General features: G+C 36.7%; 1 protein-coding gene across 1 annotated transcript in view; it reads right to left on the reverse strand.

Annotated features, from left to right (window-relative positions):
- Nucleotides 1-12,985: 12,985 nt before the first annotated feature.
- Nucleotides 12,986-19,236, reverse strand: part of LOC150102864 (ribonuclease P protein subunit p21-like) — a 61,577-nt gene continuing 55,326 nt past the window's right edge. Inside the window, exon 4 of the mRNA XM_090398261.1 lies at nucleotides 12,986-13,320. Within this exon, the coding sequence (XP_090254387.1) occupies nucleotides 13,181-13,320 (140 nt within the window). The 3' untranslated portion in view covers nucleotides 12,986-13,180. The remainder of the gene's footprint in view (nucleotides 13,321-19,236) is intronic.

Here is a 19,236-nt window from a genome sequence, read left to right on the forward strand (position 1 = left end):
AATGATAATGCTAATAAAGAAATTAAAGATGAATTCTTCGACCTCTTACAAAAAACAATTGAAGAAGTTCAAGGGCATATCATACTACTAGGAGACCTTAATGGCCGGGTAGGGAATCAAGTAGATGAAGAAACAAAACAAGTGTTGGGATCACAAGGAGAAATAACCCGGAATAATAATAAATCTCTGCCTTACAAATAATTTAGTAATAGCGAATACCATGTTCAAGCATAAAGAAATCCATAAGTTTACCAGGGAAGAGCCCAATAGAAATGAAAAATCTATAATCGACTACGCCATCATAAGCAGATCATACTGGAAGTGAACAAAAAATGCAAGAGTCTATAGAGGTCCTGAAATGGGCAGTGACCACTACTCATTAGTATTGGAAACAATCCATAAAATAAAAGTTGAAAAATGTAGAAAAAGTAGCAAGGAAATAAATGTTAAGATAAAGAACTACAAACTAAAGAAAGAAGAAACAGACATTGAGTATAAAAGTAAAATAGAACAGAAGATGAAAGAAGCAGAAAAAGAGATATATGAAGACCAAGATGCAGAAAACCTATGGTACAGGTTCAAAACACCTCTTCTAGAAACAAGCAAAGAAATTTGTGGTGTATTATTAAATAATAAACAGAAGAAACATAGAACACGCTGGTGGACTGAAGAACTAAAAGAAGAAATTAAAAAGAAAAAGCAATTATGGAAGAGATATAAAACATCAAAGCTGCAGGTTGATAGAGAACTATACAACAACCAAAGAAATAAAGTTAAAACCTTAGTGAAAGAAGAGAAAAGAAAATGCTGGGAAAACTCTGGACATACTTTGGAACAAAATTTTAAAGGAAACCAAAATCTCTTCTATAATGTTTTAAGAAGAATGAGGTCAGAGAAAGAATGCCCCATAAAATTTATCAAAAATAAGGATGTAAAGTTACTCACAAATTCCAAAAGACATCATGGAAAGATGAAAACTACTTTCAAGAATTATTGGAAGATGCAGAACATGGAAAAAATAGAACCCTAAGAGCAAGACACACAATAAATAAAATAAAATTATTATAGCTACTTCCCAAAGACTGGGAAGTAGCTATAATAATCCCTACATTTAAGAAAGGAGACAAATGTGAAAACCCATAGAGGAATTTCGCTTTTAAACGTTCCAGGAAAATTATATGCCCGTATTTTAGGTGAGGCTTAGGAATCAAATAGAGGATACACTGGATGAAATGCAATATGGCTTTCGAAAAAATAGGAGCACGCAGGATCTTATCTTCAGTCTTAGACAAATATCAGAGAAAACATTGGAATATGGAAAAGAACTACATTCATGCTTTATAGATTTTGAAAAGGCCTTTGACCGAGTTCCCAGACACTTAATATGGCAAACATTAAAGAAAAACAAGCTAACTTAATAGCAGCCATACAAAGCCTCTATAAAAATAATAGAAATTATGTAAGAACCTGTAATAATAGATCAAAAGAATTTGAAACAAATGTAGGAGGGAGGCAAGGCTGTATCCTCTTCTCTTCATCGTAGTAATGGATGAAATTTTAAAGGCATGCCAAACAAAAACAAAAAAATTCCACTTAGGATACAGGAAACGGAAAGAAACCAGGATTTCACACATGGCTTTTGCAGATGATGTAGTGATTCTAGCAAATACAGCTGAAGATCTGCAGTACAATATCAACATTTGGTGTGAAGAAACAAAGAAAAGGAATATGACCATAAATATACTAAAAAACTAAAACAATGATCATATCTAGAAACCAACAAAAACACACAATAAAAATAAAGAATCACCAACTGGAACAAGTCCACTCCTTTAAATACTTGGGATCATATATACAAGAAGATGGTAGACTAGACACAGAAATTAACAACAGGATAAGACGGGGGGGAGGAACAAAGCTATTCTATGCAATAAAGGCCCACTCCTAGATAAGAAAGAAGTCACCCAAAATACCAAAATGGCAGTGTACCATTCAGTGTTTCTACCAACATTAACATACAGTTGTGAGTATTGGTGTTTAACAACAGGAAACACAAATAAACTACAAACAATTGAAATGAAATATCTCAGGAAAGTAGCACAAAAAACAAGACTAGACCAGATAAGAAATCAAACCATAAGAGACAGCCTTCAAGTTGCACCTCTGAATCAATTCATAACACAAGCCCAAATGAGATGGTTTGGACGTCTTAATCGAATGGAAGAAGGAAAAATAGCAAAAACTGTATACGAAAGCCAGAAAATAGGGAAAAGAAACATAGGCAGACCTAAGAAAGGTTGGAAAAAAGAAATTAAAGAAACATTGGAAAAGAAGGGAATTAACTGGAAAGAAGCAAAACAACAAACCTTGGACAGGACAGCATGGAAATCTCTTTGGCAAAATCTCGACGCTTAAAAGCATAAGAGATCATAGACGAAGAAGAGTTTATCCTTCATAAGTTTCCCGATGTCCGGACCAATAAAAATAACTTTTTTCAATTTTACACAGATGTATTTAAAACACTCTCCTTCTTTCAACAAAGCCTTGACAAATTGCTTCATCAATCTCAGTTTAATGTGAAGCGCGAATAAAAGGATTTTTTCCCGAGCAACCAAAGTTTCGTGTAACACATTTTTACTTCTAGGTTCTAATGCGACTCTTTGTGGCCATTCCTTCTTGATCCAATGTTGCTCTCGATCTTGGCTGTCCCACTTGCACAAAAAGCACAGATATTTGGTTGGTGTATCCTCTTTGTTGTACCAAAATCAAAAGCCATTACAAACACCACAAAAAAAACAGTTAAACGAATTTTAACGAATGACATCAAACTATTACATGACACTACGTAAAAACATTAAAAAAAAAAAAAAATGCAAACACATTAAATATGCCACCTTTCATAAATATGATAACCTTAGTAGTCAACGATTAAAGTTAAACTAAAGAATCACAGAAGAAAATGTATCTGTGACAACAGGAAAGTCATCCGTTATCTCGGGGAATCAGATTCAAAGTAGCCACTTTTATCTGCATTCCTCCCTCCCTTTCCTATGTTAAGAATGAGAAGTTTCTTGGAAATTTCTTTATTTACCATAAAAAGCATTTATACAACTAATTAGCTGTAAATAAAGGAGAATGAAAATAAATACCAATGCGCTTAATTTAAATCCAAATACTACTAATAAAAATGATAAAATTAGAAATTGGGTAAAATTGGTGGGTAATGGAATTTTTTTACTATTTTTTTTTTTAACTCAGCCCTAAAAATCAATAAGAATCAATTATTACTTCTCAGACAACTTTTCCATTGCAGGCCTGTGTAATTTATCTTAATCTTTGAAATAATATATAATGCTTATTTTTATCCCTTGAAACTCAATGAGTTTTGTGAGCTAAACCCATAAAAACAAATACATAATTATTCACTGCACTAACTCTGATATAATTCATAATATATGCACTGATATTATATTAATAATATATGCCTTTAGCAGTCATTTCTTAATGAGTGAAGTAACATATTCGAGTTCACTCTTCATGTTGCCCTTCTGCTGGAGATGCAGACAACGCATTATACAACAATCCTTCGATTAATGTGCCTAATGCGTTCTTTAAAACAGGTGCATTAATCGAAAACGCACTAAATGAATATAATAACCTATGGGAAAATGTATAATTCATTCCTCAAGATTTCTTTCTTGACCCTTAATTTTTTTTTTTTTTTTAATAAAAGAATTAGGGTATGTCTCAGGGCCTAGTTAAAGGAAAACCATGAAGCTGAAAGATAATAAAACATATTCAGAACATAAATTTATTATTCTGCTTCTTAACAAAGAATTGAGCTAATGTAGTTTGGCAGGCATTCTGTTTCTTTTTTTCATACAACTGACGGTATGGCCCTATTGCCTCTTCTACAATTTTTACTGGTTCTCTCTTCACCAGGGTCAGTCTCTAAGCATTGTTGCTTAAAAACTTCGATTGTATGAAAACTATTTTCAAATTGTTTCTGTGAAACCTCTTCAGACTTGTCAGTGATTAAATTTTCTTCATATTCTTCAGGATCTTCCTGCTATGCATCTAAATTTAGCAGGTCAGAATCACCAAACTTCGCAGAATGAGATTTAATCAACTTAGATTCATTTGAAAAGCCTCTAAAATCATTTGCACAATGTGAAAGAATGTGCTTCCAAATGGCTCGCAGATTGCTAGCAGTAATTTCATTCCACTTTGCGACTTCATAACCAGGCTGAGATTTCTCTGATTTGGCTAGAAAAGTCTTGGAAGGCATTCGCTTCCCAAAAAAAAAAAGATGGTTTCATCGACATTAAATATTTGTTGATCACATTAGTCCCATTCTTACACAATTTTCTTCAAAATCTCTGAATATCTCTTTATCTGCACTTGCAGCTTCACATGTGATTAGAATATTATGTAGGCTATTTCTCTTTTTGAAACGCTCAAATCACCCAGCACTAATGTGGAGTTCTTCTTTTCCATCATTGATAGCCCTTTCTTTCCAGGTTACAAAGAGACAATGCTTTTGATTTAATAAGACCAGGGATCTGTTTTTTTGTTACAATCTTCGATCCATGTAAAAAAAAAGTCTCTCTACTTCAATCATTATATTGATTCTCGTAGATAGGCTTATACGTTGGTTATACATTTCTAAATAACTTAGGGAATTAAAACAACGTAGACCCGAATATAAATTAAATAATACTTTAATAGATATTTCCGATATTTCGGCAATGTCTCACTGCCATTTTCTAAAGGAACTTAACAAAAGGCAGGAGCACAAACAAGCTCTAACAATATAGTAACTGGAAATGAAGATATGAAGCTATCTTTCTCCTAGAAGTCCTGATGGTGCCCTCTGGCGGGCTAAGTAGGCATTCTTGGCCGTTGGGCTGAAGGTCTGCTGAGGTATGTATCCCAAATTTGGGGCAGTCGCATACAACCAAATTTGTTGAGGTTTGGAGAGTTTCTTAGGGCAGAGGCTGATTCCATAAATAATCTTTCGAATTTATATTTGCTCCAGTGTATTATTTTTGCTTTCTTCCACCGTATTCTGTGGCGAGGTCTGCAAGACCAGAATGGCTATATTTGTAAAACCGGATGTAGTCCTTGTGTTCAGAAATTCTGATATTCGCTGTCCTGCCTGTTTGGCCAAAGTACGACAGTTTACAACTGCAAGGGACCTGGTATACACCAGGTAGGTCTAGGGGAAGTGGTTGGTCTTTGGTAGAGCGGATAAGGGATGCCAATTTTCTGTAAGGCCTGTAACAGGAGGTGAGGTCATGTTTTTTTAGAATTTTGGTAATTTTTTCTGAGGTGCCTCGGATGTAGGGAATGATGATGGATTTAGAGTAATCTTTTTTGTGGAGGGGGGGGGGCTGTGGTTTGTAGGTTTTAATATTTTTTGGATTTTTTTTTTTGGGGGGGGGTAGCCATTGGCTGAGAAAGTGTTTAGGATGTGATTTAGTTCAGTGTTAAGGGCTATGTCATTAGAACAGATTAGTTTAGCCCTGTTGTATAGTGTTTTTACCACTCCATATTGTTGTGAGGGGGGGTGGTGAGATTGTTGGTGGATGTATCTGCCTGTATGGGTGGGTTTCTGTAAACTGAGAAAACCAAAGTTCCATCAGGCTGGCGGGTGACTAGTGTGTCTAGGAAGGGGAGGCAGTTGTTTTCCTCTTTTTCCAGGGTGAACTTGATTCTGGCGTGTTGGTTGTTTAAGTGTGTGAGGAAGGAGAGGAGTGTTTCAGAGCCATGTGGCCAAATAGCGAACACATCATCAACGTAGCGAAGCCATATGGTTGGTTTTTGTGGGGCAGAGGCTAAGGCTTTTTTTTCAAAGGTCTCCATAAAAATATTGGCTAAGGGTGGGGAGAGTGGTGAGCCCATGGCTGTCCCCTCTATTTGTTTGTAGAATTTTCCCTGCCAAACGAAATAGCCTGAGTTCATTGTGAACTGAAATAGGGCTGAGATATCAGGAGAAAATTTAGCTTGGATTAGCTCTAAAGTTTCCTTGAGTGGGACATTGGTGAATAAGGAGGAGACGTCGAAGCTGACCATTATGTCATTATGTTGGAGTGTAAGGTTTTCTATGCTGGCTTTGAAGTGGGTTGAGTTTTTTATGTGTGATGGTGTGTTGCACGAGACGTCATGTAAAATTGTCCACAGTTCTTGATTCAAAGTGCACGAAAGTTCCTCTTCGAGGGTACGAATTATTTTATATTACGAATTATATTATATTATACGAATTATATTATAAAATACTGTGGACAATTTTACATGACGTCTCGTGTGCCTCCGCAGACAAAGAATTTGAAAAGATACGAAGCCGACAGATGAAGAATTTCGATAAATTAATAAAAAAGAATTCCACCGTCAATCCAGAACTTGCTACCAACACCGTAATCAAAATTTCTTCAGTCACCCTGAAGCCTGAAGCTCTCAACGTGCTTTCACGTGGCCACAACTTCGCCATTGCTCCCAAAAAAATACCAAGTGAGGATATTATGATCCAGATTGAAAGAGGAATCCGCCACCTTCCACATCAAATCGCCAATAGTGTAAGACTAGATGTAGCTTGTGTCCTTTCCATAGCAAAACCACCCAAAACCAATATATCCAACAAGGAATTTGAAGCCCTACAGGAATTGAGAAATAATAAAGAATTAGTTATCACCAGAGCGGATAAAGGGAATGCAACTGTAGTACTTAACCAAAAGGACTACAAAGGTAAGCTGAATGTTCTCCTATTAGATCGGGCTACTTACCTCCCTATCAATTACAATCCCACCAACTCACAAATAAGAAAACTTCACAGCCTCCTTAAGAAAGTCACTTCTTGGCCTGTAGAAGTTACCAACAGATTAAAACCGTTTAACTCTATACCCCCCCCCCCGTATTTACGGACTCCCAAAAATACATAAAGAAATTGTGCCATTACGTCCCATAGTGGATGGCATTGATTCCCCCACATACAAATTAGCTAAATATTTAGCCAAAGAGCTCACACACTATACTGGCAACACACCATCACACATAAAAAACTCAGCCCACTTCAAAGCCAGCATAGAAAACCTTACACTCCAACATAATGACATAATGGTCAGCTTCGACGTCTCCTCCTTATTCACCAATGTCCCACTCAAGGAAACTTTAGAGCAAATCCAAGCTAAATTTTCTCCTGATATCTCAGCCCTATTTCAGTTCACAATGAACTCAGGCTATTTCGTTTGGCAGGGAAAATTCTACAAACAAATAGAGGGGACAGCCATGGGCTCACCACTCTCCCCACCCTTAGCCAATTTTTTTATGGAGACCTTTGAGGAAAAAGCCTTAGCCTCTGCCCCACAAAAACCAACCATATGGCTTCGCTACGTTGATGATGTGTTCGCTATTTGGCCACATGGCTCTGAAACACTCCTCTCCTTCCTCACACACTTAAACAACCAACATGCCAGAATCAAGTTCACCCTGGAAAAAGAGGAAAACAACTGCCTCCCCTTCCTAGACACACTAGTCACCCGCCAGCCTGATGGAACTTTGGTTTTCTCAGTTTACAGAAAACCCACCCATACAGGCAGATACATCCACCAACAATCTCACCCCCCCCCCCTCACAACAATATGGAGTGGTAAAAACACTATACAACAGGGCTAAACTAATCTGTTCTAATGACATAGCCCTTAACACTGAACTAAATCACACCCTAAACACTTTCTCAGCCAATGGCTACCCCCCCCCAAAAAAAAATCCAAAAAATATTAAAACCTACAAACCACAGCTCCCCCCCCTCCACAAAAAAGATTACTCTAAATCCATCATCATTCCCTACATCCGAGGCACCTCTGAAAAAATTACCAAAATTCTAAAAAACATGACCTCACCTCCTGTTACAGGCCTTACAGAAAATTGGCATCCCTTATCCGCTCTACCAAAGACCAACCACTTCCCCTAGACCTACCTGGTGTATACCAGGTCCCTTGCAGTTGTAAACTGTCGTACTTTGGCCAAACAGGCAGGACAGCGAATATCAGAATTTCTGAACACAAGGACTACATCCGGTTTTACAAATATAGCCATTCTGGTCTTGCAGACCTCGCCACAGAATACGGTGGAAGAAAGCAAAAATAATACACTGGAGCAAATATAAATTCGAAAGATTATTTATGGAATCAGCCTCTGCCCTAAGAAACTCTCCAAACCTCAACAAATTTAGTTGTATGCGACTGCCCCAAATTTGGGAGGCATACATCAGCAGACCTTCAGCCCAACGGCCAAGAATGCCTACTTAGCCCGCCAGAGGGCACCATCAGGACTTCTAGGAGAAAGATAGCTTCATATCTTCATTTCCAGTTACTATATTGTTAGAGCTTGTTTGTGCTCCTGCCTTTTGTTAAGTTCCTTTAGAAAATGGCAATGAGACATTGCCGAAATATCGGAAATATCTATTAAAGTATTATTTAATTTATATTCGGATCTACGTTGTTTTAATTCCCTAAGTTATTTAGAAATTCAATCATTATAATAGCCTTTACAGGAATGCGGAGAACCGACCAGGGCTTCTGACCTAATGTCCAATCCTCACCTTCTCGTGGTGCACCCTGTTGGGTATCTACTTTGATACTGAACGAACGAGGATGGGCTGGCAATTTGGGATTTAGCCGACCAAATTGTATTCTTATTGGTTAAACCAAAATAAAAAATGATGGTACAACATGACAAAATTTCATGCCGGCTGGGGCGTCGCCCGGTTAAACAAGGCCCCCGTTGTTTTCGCCAGGGAACCAGGGCGAACAGCGAAAAGTCAGCTACTGTAACAAATCTGAAAACAAACCCCAACTCAACATCACCAGAGTTAAAGATCGGTACTATCAACATAAGAAGCCTGAATGGCAAAGAAATGGAGCTAGCTGAGGAATTAGATAAGTACCAGATCGACATAATAGGGGTGACTGAAACAAAAAAGATCAAAACTGGTGAGATCTTTCTGAGCAATAAATACAAAATGTTATATTCAGGCAATGACAACCAAGGAAAAGAAGGAGTAGCCATAGTATTCAACACAAAATACGAGGCTAATCTTCTTGAATGGCAGTCAGTCTCAAGTAGAGTAATGTGGGCAAATATGAGAATGGGAAACTGGACAATGAGACTTATTTGTGCCTATGGTCCCACAGAAGGTTCTACTAAGGTAGAAGTGGAGGAATTTTTTGAGGCTTTAGAAAAAGCAACTGACACAATGAAAAATGAAAAGTTGGTCCTTGTTGGGGATCTAAATAGTAGAGTAGGAAATGATTGTGAGACATACAAAAATATTTTGGGAAAATTTGGAGAAAAGAGCAAAGCTAATAATAATGGCAAATATCTGTTGGATTTCTGCTCAGGACATGGACTGGTTATTACTAACACCATGTTCCAACATAAAAATGTGCACAAATTCACATGGAGAGAAGAGGCTAGGAATAAGAAAAGTCTCATTGACTATGTTATTGTTGATAGTGATGTTTTCTCCCTGGTGCAGGACACCAGAGTGTACAGAGGATTTGAAATTGGAAGTGATCACTATTTAGTCTTGAGCAGGATTAAATTGAATTTCATATTGAAAAGAATAACATGTAAGAAAGTTTTAAAGCGAATAAAAGTTGAGCAGCTCTCAGATGTGAACTGTAGACTAAAATACAGAAATATTATTGAAAAGAAAATGAAAGAGTTTGAGAACAGGAATCAAACCTTGGAGATTCAGTGGCAAACTCTGAAGGAAACATTGATTGATTCTGCCAGAGAGGCATGTGGTGAGGTTGTGTGCAAGGATAAAAAAATCAGAACTCCCTGGTGGACACAGGAAGTTAAAGAGGTAGTGAAGGGAAAGAAGAAAGCATATCAAAAGTTCCTGGCAAATAAGTCAGCTTTTACCCTTACAGAATACAGAGACAAATGTAAGAAAGCTAAACAGTGTGTAAAACTAGCTAAACAAAAGTCATGGGAGGACTTTGGCAAGAATATAGAAAATAAATATCAAGAAGGTGGCAAAATATTCTGGAGGTTGTTGAATAAGCTTAGGAATGGAGGAAAGAGTGCTGTAAAAGGAATTAGAGATGATAAAGGTGAAATGAAAACAGGAGAAAAAGAGATCCTTGAAGTATGGAGTAATTACTTTGAAAAACTGCTAAATGAAACAAGCAGTGATGACAGCACAGTGATAAAAAACACTGACCAGGCATGCAGTCAGGAATACATATCCATACTTGAAGTAGAAAAAGCCATCAAAGGCTTGAAATGTGGAAAGGCAGCAGGAGTAGATGATATTCGACCAGAAATGCTGAAGTATGGTGGTATAAGAGTCTTACAGTGGCTGCACTGCATAGTTCAGAAAGCCTGGACAGAGGGACGAATTCCCGATGATTGGAGTAGAGCTCTCATAGTACCTATATATAAAAAGGGAAATAAAACTGAATGTGAGAATTACAGAGGTATTTCCCTACTGAGTGTTCCTGGCAAGATCTATGCAAGTATACTTGAGAAACGGTTGAGAAGAATTGTGTAAGAAAAGCTTGGTGAAGAACAAGCTGGATTCAGGCCAAATAGAGGCTGTCAGGATCAGATCTTCACTTTACGACAAATAGTCGAGAAAGCATGGGAATATAACAAAGATCTGTATTTAAGTTTTGTCGATTTGGAAAAGGCATATGACAAGGTGCCAAGAGAGAAGCTATTCAATACGCTGCAGTTATATGGTGTCAATGGGGCATTATATCAAGCAATACTTAGTCTTTATTTGAGTTGTGAGTCAGCAGTTAGAATTGAAGGAAGTACAGGAAGATGGTTTAATGTTAAATCTGGTGTGAGACAAGGATGTACATTATCCCCTCTGTTATTCATTATCTATATGGATCACATTATGAAGGAATGTGGTATTAAACCTGATATCAAAATTGGAGATGTTAATGTCAGCTCTTTGCTTTATGCGGATGATGTTATACTTCTAAATAAATCCGCTACAAGTCTGCAAGATTCTCTGACTAAATTGAATAGCTGTTGTAATAGATATGGTATGAAGGTCAGCAATAAAAAGACAAAGACAATGAAAATAGGCAGAATCATTGAAAATGTCAACTGTGTTGTGAATGGAGAACCTGTGGAACAAGTAACACATTTCAGCTACTTAGGCACAATTTTTACTGAAGATGGTAAACTAAATATAGAAATAGACAACAGAATCAGCAAAGCTGGTATGTGGGAAGTCAATTGAATAAATTCATATGGAATAAGAAAGAAATTAGTTGGAACACTAAATTAGCTGTATACAAGACTGTGTTCAAACCAATTTTAACTTATGGATCTGAGAGCTGGGTCAGAAGTAAAACACTTGACCAAAGACTAGAGACCGCAGATATGAGAGTCCTGAGAAAGATTAGAGGCGTGAACAGATGGCATCAATGGCAATATCATATTAAAAATGAGGATATTAGGAAAGAACTTGACATTGTCAGCATCCAGGAATGCGTTAGCAGAGCTAATCTCAGATGGTATGGTCACTTAAATAGAATGGGAGAGGAAAGATTAGCAAAACAAGTGTTCTCTGCCAGGTTGGCAGGAAAACGACCCAGAGGAAGACCAAGATATAGGTGGATTGATACTGTACAAAGTGCCTTAGACGATAGAAATATAAGATCTGATAATGTTGGAGTCTTGACAAGTAACAGACTGATTTGGAGGAAAATTGTACATAGGAAGTTAGTAATGATGTAATTTTTTCATGTAGTACTGTCATATCCTGTACACCCCTTGAGGGTACATGGCAGGAATTTGATGATGATGATGATCATTATAATACTTTGATTTCGAGTGCATGCATGATGAACTGAAATAGCCTTATCTTTCTCTTTATATTCAGCAGTTGATTCACCTATTTTTGTGTTCTTGTCCTATCTTTGTTCTGCACTCGCCTTGTTCATTTTTCTTTATTATTTCAAGTTTTTCTTCTAACCGCGTGGTTAGCCTAGTGGCTTTGCGCTTCGCAACCATATGCCGGGGGAAGGAGTGACCCAGGTTCGATTCCCGTTGTAGATGTGAGGAATTTGAGGATCTTCCTCAGGCATAGCCAAGTTAGCTGGTCTTGGGCGCGGTGAGTAGGGTTTTTTCCGCCAGTTTATCTGGAGTTTTTCATCCCGCAAACAGGCAAACCGGCCCCATGAACATATGCCTCTACAGTCAAAAATATATCCCCCCAGCGGCAGACCAGACGACGGGTCGGTTGGGAGTAGTACAGTACTAACAAGAAGTCGCATCTAAAGTAACTTGCGGACCCTGCATGGGAAGCAGGAATAACGCATAGTAGAAGAAGAATTTCAAGTTTTTCTTCCAATCGGATTTTTTTCGAATCATTTTCACACTTCTATTTTTTGCTCACTAATTCTTTTACTCATGATTAAAGGTTAGGAAAATAATTTAAAATAAAAAAGAAAACAATTGCACGAGATATGATCAGCAAAATGATATGTAAAGCAGGCGACATAAATTTTGGCGGTAATAAATTTGGAACATAGCATACATGGAAATAGTGTAGTATGCCATAAAAAAATAACCTTGTAAAATGTTTCAAATCGGTAACTAAATTATTTCATCCTGGTGAGTGATTTTTTTTAAAAAAGTTAGCCATAAAAAATGTATAGATCGAAAATTTTTAAAATCTGTAACATTTATTTTTAAGATGTATATAGGTGCACTAATTAAATTTTAGAGGCTCACTAATCGAATTTGGGTATCGAAAACGCACTAATTGGGGGTGCATTAATAACGAGGGATTGCTGTATATCACCAATATAACATACATCTAATTGTTTCATTAGACAGCAAGATCCTTGTAGTATGTGTGTGTATATATATATATATTAAACAGTTGAATTAAAATGTGGAAATCAAATGTATGACCATATTACTATTCTTATTAAAATAAATTATAGCCTACCACCACAGGAGTCCTGTTATTTATTTTACCAAGCATATATACATCTGTTTAAACTTTATATTCTTAATTTTAAAAAAGGACACTTTTAGCAGATTCCCATTCACAGCATTGCAATGGAAGTCAGGTTGATATATGAAGTCAAACTGCATCTAATTTCACTTTGGTCCCAGAACTAAGATTAAATCCAATATACTGCTTTCAGTTTTCTTTATTACCAACTGATGATTTAACTTCTGCTTCTGGCTTACTGTACCATAAGTGGTAATTATATCTGCTGAGGAAGCGTTTTTTTGTGCCACATATCAAGCAGGTAACAGTAATGTGTTTTGATCGTTTCTCTGTAATAAAAAGAGAAAGTTATATTTTTGAAATCAGTTTGAATTTTTTTTCTATATATAAGTAGAATCGAGATTATAAATTTTTGTGTAGGAGTGATACCTTATCATAAACAAGCTAGGGATACTACAGTTATTAAACTAATTACTAAAATCTGAGTATAAATAAGTGATGAAAACCGGATCAAAATAGTGAAATAAAAAATAATTAATATTTATACATTTTACTAAGTTTAGTATATGTTTATTTAAAAGTACTAACTATATTTAACTTTCTCTGTTCAAAGTATATGATATCTCTTTGGTTTGCTCATTAATGTTAATTGCTATATTAATTTTGGTGTGATAACATGGAATGCAAATATGTTTTAGGGGGGGGGGGTTGTCTTGTAAAATTAACCTACATTTGCACAAATGCCTAAACATAATGAAAATACAGCAATAGTCAAATATAACTGATAAAACAATCTTTTTTTTTTTTTTTGATTGCTTAATAGGAACAAAATATCCAATTATATAAAACGGCATAGCTATAAGAAACTCGGTTAATACAGAGAAATTGGTATGGTTATATTCATGTAGCTAACATCAGCAATGCTAATGTTATTACTGGAGATGGATGAAGTATTTATCGTAGAAAGCAGCACTTTGCTAGGGGGGGGGGATCTTTTCTCACCTTATTTTTCTAGCAGATAAAACCTTGTATGCAGAATGTCTACACATTAAAATCATTAGTATCATTGGGTTTAAGGATGTGATAATCTAAACACTGCTCTACAGAACAAATATGAAATTCATATACCACCTAAAAAACATCCACACACACACATTCCAACTGGAATACACACCCATAACTTGTTTAAACTTATAAGAAAGTAGAAATCCATTCAAGCCACTTCAAATTTTGCCTGGATTCAAATACGTTGTTTTTTCTCCAAATCTTACTTTAGCATAGTAGCATAAACCACTTTCTGGCACATTATATGTATGTAGGCTATCTAGAAAACTTAGTTCCATAAAAAAAAAAAAGTCAGGTCTCTGGTGTTTTCCTCTGAGTTTTGTTTCTGTTATTTTTGCCAATTTTTCATTCTATGTGACTATATACAGGGTGTTCGGGATAAATTTGACATATTTATAATTAATTATATTTTTCCGTAAGTTACATGTATTAACACACACTTCTCTTCATTTAAAAGTTTGGACCCTTCTTCATTCATATACAAGATGTCAGAAAGGATGGATAGCTGGAACCCACCTGAATCATGGAAGAGAATAACTTGTATCATGATGATTCGTGCCCGCCATCAAAATAAGGATATTACGACTGCTGCCCAATGCTCCCTGAATACAGTAAAAACAATCAGGCATGAACTAGAGACTTGCAATGGTGACTACGAGGATGTAGCAAGAAGAAAGATCCCTAGCAGACGATCTGATTGCGTTCGTACAGCAGAATTCCTCGCAAATCTGCAGGAACAGGTGTTGAAAAACCCTGGCATTGGAATTCGGGCTTTGTTCGTGGAGTTGCTAACTGTAGTCAAGCCCTGGATAACAAGGGTAGCCAATGGTAGGCCATATGTATGGCAGCAGGATTCGGCCCCTTGCCACACCTCTGGGAAAAGTCAAAAATGGTTGTCTGAAAATTTCTACGACTTCACCAGTCCAAATGTTTGGCCTCCAAACTCCCCAGACCTTAACCCCATGGATTATTTTGTATGGGGCGCAGTTGAAAAAGACACCAATCGCACTTCCAGTAATACAAAAGCCCAGTTAATGGATAAAATTAAAACAGTTTTTGCGGCCCTTCCCAGGGAGACTGTAGCATCAGCTTGTTCGAGGTTCCGAAGCAGAATTGAAGCTGTGATCGATGCTAATGGTGGTTATTTTGAGAAAATCTTGTTGATAGTATTGTAATTAACTCTGCCTGTAATGTTTTTTTGTCAATTCATTAAATTTAATAGATACAAAGAAGATTTTCTTTTTTCTTACGAAACTGTCAAATTTATCCCGAACACCCTGTATATGTTAAAGATATCAAGCTATTTTAAACCTGGTTTTACTCCATTTCCCAAGTAAGCACACAGACAAGTAAGTGAAGTTTGCGCCTGCAGGTATTGCTAGCCTAGGTGACCCCACACGTAGTACAAGTCAAGGCAACTCGTGGTAAAGGTGAATAAGCTCTGATTACTATTCTTAATATTTACCCTTAATGCAAAGCACATTTCCTGGAGGAGATATATAATTACCTTTATGTATTAAAGGCAAGGGGCCACTACCCAGACCGGTTTCAACCTTTATTGAGGTCTCATCAGTGGGAGCCCAGGAGATGTGCTTAAATATTAAGAATAGTGATCAGAGCTTATCCACCTTTACCAAGAGTTGCCTTGACTTGCACTACATGTGGGGTCACCTAAACTTGCAATACTTGCAGGCACAAACTTGACTTACTTGGGAAATGGAGTAAAACCAGGTTTAAAATAGCTTGGTATCTTTAACATTTATTATACCCAAGGTAAAATACTTGCTACATCTATCTCTCATCCTGAGATTTTTATTTAATAAGGTTAAAACACCTTATGGTAAACTTGTTCTGGTAAAATACTTATAAGCTCTGTATTATCAAAATCTTGATATTGCTAGCCTGGCTCCCACTGATGAGACCTCAATAAAGGTCGCAGCCGGTGGGGGCTATTATGAGTTCGCTCTCTTAAAGTTTTTGCCTTAAGGGAGCAATTTGAGTCTCCGGGGAAAGTGTTTTCCGGCACGGCCCGGTGAGAGGCTTTGTCGGTGAATACTTTTCTTCGGAATATGAGCGGTTCTGCTTGGTGGTGGTGGGTGGAAAGCCATCACTGAGTAGAGCCAACGCTGAGATGGACGGGCTTTCGCCCACAATTGAGTGGGCTAGGGATCGTCCGAATTTTTAGAGATGGCTTTACTTATTCATAAGATCGAAACCGGTCTGGGTAGTGGCCCCTTGCCTTTAATACATAGCATCATACATCTCCTCCAGAAGATGTGCTTTGCATTAAGGGTAAATATTAAGAATAGTGATCAGAGCTTATCCACCTTTCCCACGAGTTGCCTTGACTTGCAATACTTGCAGGCGCAAACTTGACTTACTTGTCTGTTTGCTTACTTGGGAAGTGGAGTAAAACCAGGTTTAAAATAGCTTGGTATCTTTAACATTTATTATACCCAAGGTAAAATACTTTCTACATATATATACATCCTTACATACATACTTTTATAGGTAACCCTCATATAACACAGATGTTAGATTCCATGGAAATGTCACATTACATAAATCGCGTTATGCAAGACTCAGTTCATAGAAAAAGTAGGGTTATGTTCTGAAATCATTTTTTTTTTTAAAATTATATAAGCAATGACATATCCAACAAAACAATATTTTTATTTACTTCAGGTAATTCATGTAAGTTTAAGAAAACAAACTATGAAACAAATACATAGTATAAACTTATAAAAATGATAAAATGTATGTAAACTTCATTGCACATAATGCAGAAATGTTTTAGGCAAAATAAAATAAAGTGCATATTTTAATCGTCATCACTGTCTTCAAAACTAAAAGAATGTAATGTTCTTTATTTACGAGTGGTCAGACGTCGTCATCACTTGAAATCTCTTCGACGTCATTTGTATAATTTTCATTGCATACTTCAGCTGGTTTAGTTATCAAGAAGTCAGTAATAGGACATTGCTTACCATTATGCTGCAATTTTTTTTTATTAAGTTCATAATATGGAGCTAAACAAATATCCAATTGTCTCGTGAATTTTTCGTAGCGCTCCATTGAGAGATCATTATACGTAAAATAACTTCCTAACCTTCTTGCCAACTCCAAATCCTTCTGCTAATTTCTTTAACCTGAATTCTTTAAACCAGCGTTTCTCAATCTTTCTAAGCCCAAGGACCAGTAAAATGCCTAAAACAATTCTACAGACCACTAAGTTATTTATTTATTTTTTAAATGTATGTGGAATTTCAAGCATATACATATAACATTTACATATACAAATACATATGGAAACATAATTAAGTTGAAAGCAAACGATTAAAAGTGTATCATCACTGAACAAAGTTAATTTTTATTAAACAAATAAAGGGTATCAGTTTCTGATTTGCTGTGGGCAAATGAATGGGTATATCAGCGCCGTCCTGCTGAAATCCCCATTTATCTGCCCACACTCATTAAGCTCACCCCACAACAACATTTTTAGTGCTGTTGGTACCATGGGGAATGTCAGCACTGTCTCGCTAATACCTTCATTCATCTGCCCACAACAACGTTTATCTTTCATCTCCATTCATCTACCCAGAGCAACTTTTATATTTTATATGTCATCCTCATTCATCTGCCCATACTCATGAAGCTAGCCCCAGAACAACTTTTATCTTCACACACTCTCTGATTCAACCTGCAAACTGTTCCATTTGCTAAGTGCATTGTGAGACAAGGGAAAAATGTTGTTCTTATCTTACTCCGTTCATCATAATATTGAATACGAACTTGACATCCCATGTCCTGTCCAAACCATCCCCTGCATATACCCAAAACTTTCACTCAGAACATCCCAAAGCCTTTAATGTCCCCGATCTACACACACACACACACACTTCCGGCCAATATGAATTGCCTTAATTTCCCTGAGGAGTTTTCCATGACCATCAAAAAAATTTAAGACATCCTGTAATGTGAGGTCATTCCTGATATCTATAAACAGTCCAACCCATGATGTCAGTCGCAAAGTGCCATACACATGGTCGGGTGCATTTTCCCTCCAGGTATATACCGTACGCATGTGATTTATACTAATCATGTTATGATGGTATAAATTATATACCATCATTTTAATTATATCCGCTCTGTTTTATCCAGAGGCACAACAGTGGTCATCATAAATCTGGCAGATTCATTAATCATGTGGTGGTTTTATTTATATCCGTCGTGTGTACTGCTTGTATTCGTTACGTTGTGATGTGTGTTTCTGTACAATCCATGACCGTACAGATGTTGTTGTCTGCATGCGACGGATTTGGTGTGCTCAGCCGCATATTCTCACAAGCGACTGTACGAGATATGGAACTTTGCTAAAAGGGACACAGACAGCTATCCTCCTCGCCAGCAGAACTGAGACTCACCGTGACGTCACTTTGTGTAACTGTCATTTCATCCTCGATTTTGTCCGATTTTGGAAATGGGTTAATTCCAAAACCAGTAACGAGAATAATCGGAAACTATAGTCCAAATAAAAAATATGATATAATTATGTTACTACTTACTTTTAATGAGATGGTTCAGCTTCTCAGCCTTTGCAGAGTTGCTGGATATCTGGCTCAATATTGGTAAACTTCAGTCGAAGATCGGCACACACACTAAGATGATTTCTGTATTTTGTTTTTATTTGAAGGAGCGGTAAAACTCCTTTCTCACAAAGATAGGTTGTAGAAAACTGCATGACGATTTTCAGTGCTTCTTCAAATAATTCAGGAAATTCACTTCTCACTGAAGGCGAGATCCAGAATCAAGCCAAATCAAGATCACAGAATTGCATTTTAAGCCCACTGTCACTTGAAAGCTCAATTAACTGTTCTTTTTTCGATAATGAAAGGTCGTTCTCGTGACTATAAACCTGAAATAGATCTTGAACCAACAGAAATTTCTTATAAAAGTTATTCGGAAAATATGTTTTAAAATTCTGTTTCAAAGTTTTGAGCTGGTCACAAATCCTTTCCAGAAACTCAGAATCAACAAATTTCCACTAAAAAGGATTCCAATGTTGGAAAAGGTGCAAATTATCTGTCTTTTACATAATTAATTCACAACAACGTTTTTTTTTTTTTTTTTTCGGATGCCTTTAATTTGTCGTAGGCATCAAGAACAGTTAAAGAATTTCC

Source organism: Typopeltis vanoorti, chromosome 9 (genome assembly GCF_054136105.1).
Source record: "Typopeltis vanoorti isolate ZY-2024b chromosome 9, IOZ_Tvanoo_1.0, whole genome shotgun sequence".
Taxonomy (NCBI): Eukaryota; Metazoa; Arthropoda; class Arachnida; order Uropygi; family Thelyphonidae; genus Typopeltis; species Typopeltis vanoorti.